The sequence below is a fragment of the Miscanthus floridulus genome, chromosome 3 (assembly GCF_019320115.1).
Source record: "Miscanthus floridulus cultivar M001 chromosome 3, ASM1932011v1, whole genome shotgun sequence".
In the NCBI taxonomy this organism is placed as follows: domain Eukaryota; kingdom Viridiplantae; phylum Streptophyta; class Magnoliopsida; order Poales; family Poaceae; genus Miscanthus; species Miscanthus floridulus.
The window spans coordinates 24,355,080-24,363,013 of NC_089582.1; the positions used below are offsets into that span (position 1 = coordinate 24,355,080).

A 7,934-nucleotide genomic window follows, 5' to 3' on the forward strand; every position below is an offset into this window, starting at 1 on the left:
AAGGGCTTGCAGCCAACTAAAGGGGCACTCAATCTTACATCCAGTGTAGTGGAAACCTTCATATCAAAACAAACACAAAGTATTCTTTTGGTTATTGATCAAAGACAGACTGAGTACAAGAGAACTGCTAAGAAGGAAAAATATGACACTACAGGACCACAATTGCATTCTGTGTACTGGATCTGTTGAGGAATCTTTAAGACACCTATTTCTATACTGTCCTTTTGCCATTCAGTGTTGGGCATGTATAAATATTCAGATTGATCAGCAACTAGATCCCTTCCAAAATCTTCAGAGCTTCAAAGATCAACTCAGGCTGCCGTTTTTCATGGAGATCATCATTGTCATGTGTTGGATAATCTGGAAGGCTAGGAATGACCGGATTTTTCGTCAGGTTATCCCCAATCTTTAGGTGTCGAAGGCCAACTTCAGAGAAGAACTTCATTTGCTTTCTCTGAGAAGAAACCTTTCACAGTTTAATCAATGGATCATATCGACAATCTGTCTTAGCTTGGTTCACCTCGGTGTTGGGATTCATTTTCTTCTATACCTTTTATGTATCCTAAGCTCCTGCTTCGGGCAATGGCCACGGACCCTGCCCCTTCCTTTCGTTATTTAGTCTAGCCCTGTATTTTAAACTATCTTTTAACTTTAATAAATTGCTGTAGGGGTGCAAACCCCTCCAGTTTCCGTCAAAAAAAAAAACACATCCACTTCGTCACAGCGTATGGCCAACGTAGCGCGTCCGCCCAGGCCGGGAGACAAGAGGTTGAAGACGAGGCACGGGACCGACGCGGCGCGCTGCTGGGCCGTCTGGCCAACAAGGCCCAATGGCCCATCGCGCAGCCCAGGTGTGCCTCTTGGCAGGCAGAAGCAGTGGCGGCTGGGGATCGGAGAACACGCGCTCACGCTTGGCCGTAGAGCGGTCGCTCACTCGCTCGGCAGACGACGGCGTTCGCTCCGCCTCCGCGCTCCAACCTCTACCGGTCCGCCCTCCAGGTCCAAGGCGGCTCGACGGCGAGCGGCGGCGCTCAGGCCTCAAGCTCAAGGGCAAGGCGGCTCGACTGGCGGGCGGCGGCCCTGCGCGGCTGCTGCTCCCGAGCGGCCGAAGCGCGGGCGGGCCAGCGGCCAGCCGCCCAGCGCGCTGCGCCTGCCCCTGGCGCTGGCGGCAGGCGGCTGACCTGGGGCCTGGGCTGGGCGCCTGGACAGAGCTTGCTCTGCTGCTGCAGTCTGCAGATCTACAGTGATACACTGCTGCTGTGATCATTTGATGCAGATCTGCAGTGATGCCCTGATGCTGTGATCATTTGATGCTTTGATGTATGGCCTACATATTCCTTCATTTATCACTTCTTCTTATGTGCTTTTCATGTGAAAGGTATTCTGTTCACACTTCTTCTGTGTCATTTGTTTGCTGAATTACAGATAAAATTTAACTGTTACATGATATACCAATATATATACATGCTATACATACATAGTTAGACCGATATATCGGTGAAGCTCTGTATATGTATATAGCGGTCCACCCTACCTCATTTTTTCAGCTGGATCCACGACTGCTTCCGGGAACCAAAGCTTTGAAACAGCACTCCCACTCCTGGAGATCCTCCAGTCAGGTGGCGATCTGGAGCGTCATATGCAAACGTGAGGCGGGATCAACTTTCCTGGATTCATGATGTTGTTGGGATCCAACGCGGCCTTTATTCTTTTCATCGTCCTAAGTGACTCGATGCCCAACTCCTCCTCCAGGTACTGCAACAAACAAAAGTATTCATCAACATGAAGTGATATAATACCCGTGACCAATAGAAAATGATGTCTTATCAGAAAATTATAAACAAGCAAAGATGCCTTAAAAGCATGAAGGGTATGAAAACTTTCTCCTACAAATGTTAGGTTCCAATAGACTGGACTAGATATCCACGGAATTATGTCGTTCAAGTGCTATCTGTAATAACACATTCAGTCCAATGAAGTGGTTCGTATTCAGCCATTCTCAATTTTTTTTTCTTATGCCATAGTTTTGAAGAAGGAAAAGAAAAGGGAGTGCCACTAAGCGTTTTGCATCTGTAGGTGGCTGATACTTGCCTTCATTTTCCCTGTGCCAACACCATGCTCTCCGGTGCATGTACCTGCAGTTAGGTGCCAAATCATGTTAATATTTTCAGCTAGTTCAAGTTTTGATAATGACTGCAAATGGATAAAAAAAAAAGACAAATCGCATATGTTATGACTTCTGTTTGAGATAACTCTAGATCAGACAGTGGTTCAAGGCAGTTGGTTATTCCTTATCCGGTGACAGCAAGTAAACTCCATAGACAAGAAGTAGACTGTTTATACCTTCCATAGACAGAGCTGTATGAACCATGAAATGGTTTAGTCTCTCTGCTTCCTTTCGTTGGTCGTCTTGACTTGGATCAAACAGGATAATTGTGTGAAAATTTCCATCACCAGCATGAGCAACAACCAGACTGGGGCATAAATAATCAGACATAAATATCTTCATAACCAAAAGATATATTAATGGCTTGCTGAAGTTACTGTAAGATAATGCCATTCCGTATAATATCAAACAGCCTTTCTGCCCTGTATTTACAATAGTGAAAGAGGTGGCGATCTCTCGAAAGTATTGAACGAGGAAATGCATACCAAGTCAATGGCGACGCATCAAGCAGACGCTTTGATGTAGATATGCATTCAGCAAGTCTGGACAGAGGGACGCAAACATCCTACACAAAAAGATACGGTAGCATTAGGAAACTGATTACAGAATACAGATCATGCATTGTTAACTGACAACATGTTCCATGCAAGGTTACCACAATCACAATGACCTTTTGGACAATCTACACAGGCATAGGAACAGAGGATAAAAAATTGCAAATGAGAAAACAAACCTCTTTATTTATTTAAACAAGGCCATGCTCATCATTTATACTGGATAGGCTACTTATTTGGGATCACAATTTCATGGAGATAACATAGGGACATGCTGTTAAAGACTTACAACTGAGGAGCAAGCATTAAAGCACATGATACACAACACTAGATGTGGTTCCTGGATATTACAATGACATAGTATATGTATATTAACCAAGTGGAAAGAGAACAAACCGTTGACATAGATTCATGATCAGGTTTCATAGCAAGAGCAGCCCAAAGTGCCTCCTTCCTGATCTGCACTTAAAGGGCTCAGTATTGTTACAAATATATTTCAATAATATAGATCCATTCCAATGCATGATGGAGGCTAATTAATTATATTTGCAACATTCACGTGTGTGCAAGATCATATAGAACCAAAGGGGGGAATCAATATTCTCTTCAGATTAAACGCTCTACTGACCTTCCATAATTCCGCTTTAGCATCTGGCTCCTCAACAAAAACAAAATCTGATCCATGGTGTTCAGTGGCAATTTTTTGAACCAAGAGAGTTTGTTCAAGAGCATATGCTTCTGGATATTTGCAAGAGGAAGATGTTAGCAAAGAAAAGGAAGTAGCCAGTTATTGATCATAGGCCGTAATAACAGTTGCAGTTTAATAAGTTCTGTGAGTTCAAAGGAGTTTCTAATGAGCAGTTGAGCACAGTCCAGCAGCCAGTAAATTATATTATTATGTTGGCTTTGCCCTGAAGATAATATACATAACAAGCTAGCAAGTAACGGGGCTATATCTTGTGAAAAAATACAGGAGGTATCATATAGCAAAACTGCACATGTATTGTTATCAAATAGACTTCACTTTTCACGATGCCTATCTTGACTGATACCACTCCAATCTTATATGAGATATAATACTGTGAAAGTTGTCTGGACAGCGGTGCACATTGTGCGCAGAGAAAATTTTGTAGAGAATATTCCGAGAAGTTTGTGCATCCCAGAACCTAAACTGCAAAAGTAAACTTTTGCTAATTGATATCCTGAAATACAGAAGCGGTCGCATTGATGCAGAAGTAGTCGTATTATCATTCTTTACCCATTATTGTTGATCAAGAATCAAGTCAAATTCATAATTGTAAGCAGATGATGGCTACATGCAAACCTCTTATTCATCGGACTACATTCACATGGCGCCATATATTTTCAAATAAAATCATTTGGGAGGGATAAGTACAGCCACCATCGATACATAATATAACTGATCATATAGTAAGTTGCATTACCTGTCCCTATGAATTCAAACATCAAGGTCGGCACTTCAGGCAAATTTTTGCCATTTGCCATATTTATTGCCTTTATCTGAACCTCATCCAACAATTCCACTCTTGAAACCTAGTCATATAGAAAAGAAAACATAAATATTGGCATGCTGCAAGAGCTTTACAGGATAGATATATATATTGGAACATAAATATTGGCATACTGCAAGAAAACAGAGGCCAGAGCCTGCACATTCATATCGATGAAACACAAGAGATCAAATGTTCCACACCGGAGCATCATGGTCATTGTTGCAATAGCAGGGAAAACACGAACCTGTATCCCAGAAAACATTGTTGCAATAGCAACATCAGCAGCATCCTTAATTGTTTTAAAATTGCACGTTGCAACCTGAAATAGTAGGAAAATGTATGGTGAGTGCCTCCATAACTAAAATGAAAACAAAAAAGATACATAATACAGAGAAAATTGACAGCATAAATCTAGCAAGCTGTGTTCTCTCTTTTATGTATATGCTAGCACAATTTTTTCTGCAGATGAAAGACGACAGTGGTATGTCATAGCATGAAGGTGGTCATTCCTTTTAGAAAGAATAGAAATTTTCCAAAAAAACAAACAGCATTATAAGTTAAGGGTTCCTACATACTACACTCTGTTGAGATTCAAGCCTATACAAAGAACTTTGCAGTGGTAGGAAAAGATTGAGTTTCGTATTGACCAAATCCAAAGATACTCACCACAGAATGAGATGGAAGCTTTTGGAGTCGTAAAGTCACTTCTGTAATTACACCCAAAGTCCCTTCACTCCCAATGATCAAACGAGCGAGGTCATACCTGACATTCAACAAGGCAGAGGTAAACAAAGTTGCAAAAATCGACGGCAGCTGGCAGGAATAGAACACCATATGTATATAACACATATATGGATAAAGGAAGCACTAAGCAGTGAAAATAGTATTCACTTCGAAAAAACAAAACAAAAAAGGGTCATTCTAACAATGAGGAGAGTGTCTTGCATACCCAGCTGCACTCTTTCGAGCCCGGGAGCCTGTCTTGACAACATCACCATTTGGCAAAACAGCCTGCATGTACCAAGAAAATTTACTATTTGCATGTGGAACTAATACAAAGTATTTTTTATGTAGGGGAGAAGTACCCGAAGATTAATCACATTATCCCGCATTGTTCCATACCTACAAACAGGAAGGAAGCCATAGAACTATAGAAGCCATTTAAAAGTTATAATACAAAGCTAGCAAAGTATATGAACTAACATATCAGTCTTATGGTTGTACGTTCTTGGGAGATGCGGGTTTATGGTTGTGATACAGAACCTTGAATATACCATGAAAATATAAGGATAAATTGGTAATTACCTCACAGCTAATGAACCAGAGCAGCGAGTAGCACACATTCCTCCAATGGTGGCCCCAGGCCCTGCAAATCAAATTGTTTTTTTCAGCTAAAGCATGAGTGTTTGGGTTCCATAAGCATGCAAAATTTAACATGACCATCTTCTAAATATGATGAAGGCTCTATTGATCTTTCCCCAGAATGATAATGGGAACTAAATATACATTTGAAACCATCGAAGCAAGTGAAAATGCAGCTACTGACTATGGCTAGATTCTACAAATACTTCAATCAAGAGAAGTACTAATTATTACGTGAATGAACTTGCACAAATCAATGGGGAACAATGGCTTACCAACTGCAACCAAGTTAAATTAGATGCAATTGCACATCGAGTGATTACATTTAGAAGTTCATAACAGGGTGCCTTGAAAAGATTAATGAAAATTTTGAAAGGCTTTATGAACAAAGAACAAGGACCTTTCCTGGATCAAGAGGGAAAAATAGGCCGTAAGGCTTCAGGTATTCGTTCAGCTCTATCCATCCAACTCCAGGTTCAACAACTACGTCCATATCCTCAACATTCAGGGATTTGATTTTCTGTAAAGAATTTACGCCATGATGAACCACACCACACATTTGAAGAAAGGCAACAAAGTAGAATGGTCAAGGCTCGAATATTCGAATGCTTCTTAAGCATTAGAAAATGGTTCTAACTCATTCACAAATAGTTTGTTTTCGTAATGTCATTAACACCTAGCTATAGCTATATGCTCTAGATTAATTGCTTAATTTATACCTTCATCAAGGTCATGTTGATGCAAACACCACCATGAGGTGCCAGTGTGTGACCCTCAAGTGAGGTAGCCCCACCATATGGTACAATTGGAACCTTAACACAAGGAGATCGAACATAAATTAGATCAATGATGATGATGGAACCTTTATACATAAAAATAGATGATGAAGGCCACATCCATTAATCCTATATGTTTGCGCCGATGAAAAGAATACCATACCTTGTACTTGTTACAGGCCATCACAATCTTTTGTACCTCATCTTGCGAGCTGCAAAATAGATGATGAACTTCATTACAAGAAATAGATCATTCAATCAATACATGCTTGAGATATGGAGCAGGTTCAGCGCATCCCAACATCAAGTGCCGATACATGACATCGTAAGATGGGGCACACAAGTCGATGGCCCATTTTAGGAAAAACACTTGAAACATATAACGTCTCCTACCAGCCCTTGGTTACATCAAAACGATCACCATTGGAGTTCTTAGTAGGCATCATCACCTCGGGAACACGACGACATCAGGCACGTTGACCGCCTTGTGGAAGCTGTTCTGTGGCGTGCCATGGAAGCTCCTCTCCTCGTAGTCCAAAGTCATGTTGTCCTGCCATTAAGCCGTACACTCAACCATCAGCGAGAAAACATCAAATACTTGGCATCCACGCATCAAGGCCGCCATCACTGCGCACAGGTCGAATGCACTGGTGGCCGTCCGATCACAAAACTCACCCCGAGGAAGGACGCGAGCTCGTCGATGAACTCCTGCGGCACGAGCTTACGCTTCCCACGAACCACCAGATCGGTGCTGTCCTTGCCCCCGACCCTGAACCAGACAGATAGAGCACGCCGGGTCAGCCCGTCAGGTGAGGTCAACCCCAGCTGAGCGAGTAACGGAACACAAGCAATTATGATGGGGTTAGTGTTAGATGAGGCAGGCACCGGTGGTTGAGGCCGGAGTCGCAGAGCGCAACGGTTGCTCCCCCGGCGGCGGCGGCAGCGGCGGCGAGGAAGGAGAGGAAATGCGGGAAGCGGCGGGCGGACGAGGGGGTAGGGGATGGGGACGGAGATGGGGCGTGGGACTCGGTGGAGAGCGGTTGGCGGAGGGAGGAGATGGGGAGCAGCGCGCGGCGGGGGCGGGAGAGGCGGAGGAGGGAGGTGGCCATGGCGGAGCGGAGTGGAGGCACGCACGGAGTTGGAGCAGAACAGTGGAGGTGCAAGGATTGGAAAGACAACTCGTCCACACCTCGAGACCGCGAGTCGATCATCTCTGGCTGGCATGCTGTTGCGAAAATTTGAAGACAAGAGAGCCTCAAGCGCCGGCGCGCGCATGGGGTGGCCACGTCATCGAAACGAATGCAGGCAGTTGGATTCCTATCAAACGGTGGTGATGCCGTTGACCAGGAGCCGGCCTGCTAATGGGCCCCGCACTTGTGGCCAGTGCCGGTCATGAGTTTTTCAGGACCTGGAGCAGAATTTAAACTCAGGTCCCTTTATAAGGTCCCATTTGGCAAGGCTTCACTTTACTAGTGAAGCTATTTTTTTGGCTTTAGCTCCACAAACAGTTTCACCGGTGGAGCTAAAGCGGTTTTGGTAAACCGTTTGGCAAAATGGCTTC

At 43.6% G+C, this 7,934-nt stretch overlaps 1 protein-coding gene across 2 annotated transcripts; it reads right to left on the reverse strand.

The window, feature by feature from the left end:
• Positions 1-1,314: 1,314 nt before the first annotated feature.
• On the reverse strand, positions 1,315-7,576 carry LOC136545247 (D-lactate dehydrogenase [cytochrome], mitochondrial-like). 2 transcript variants are annotated; one of them, XR_010780965.1, is made up of 19 exons: positions 7,259-7,576; positions 7,049-7,142; positions 6,823-6,923; positions 6,537-6,585; positions 6,317-6,409; positions 6,002-6,117; positions 5,541-5,600; positions 5,321-5,357; positions 5,185-5,246; positions 4,902-4,998; positions 4,480-4,554; positions 4,167-4,275; positions 3,350-3,459; positions 3,118-3,180; positions 2,653-2,732; positions 2,344-2,474; positions 2,092-2,135; positions 1,535-1,755; positions 1,315-1,414 (listed from the first exon to the last, which is right to left on the reverse strand). XR_010780965.1 is itself a non-coding variant. In XM_066537292.1 (18 exons), exons 1-18 carry the CDS (start codon positions 7,480-7,482, stop codon positions 1,636-1,638), a joined length of 1,665 nt encoding a protein of 554 aa, XP_066393389.1. In that variant the 5' UTR covers positions 7,483-7,576; the 3' UTR covers positions 1,315-1,635. The 2 variants fall into 2 exon arrangements, 1 of the variants encoding a protein (XP_066393389.1); XM_066537292.1 differs by having other exon boundaries at positions 1,315-1,755.
• Between the last annotated feature and the right edge of the window lie 358 nt (positions 7,577-7,934).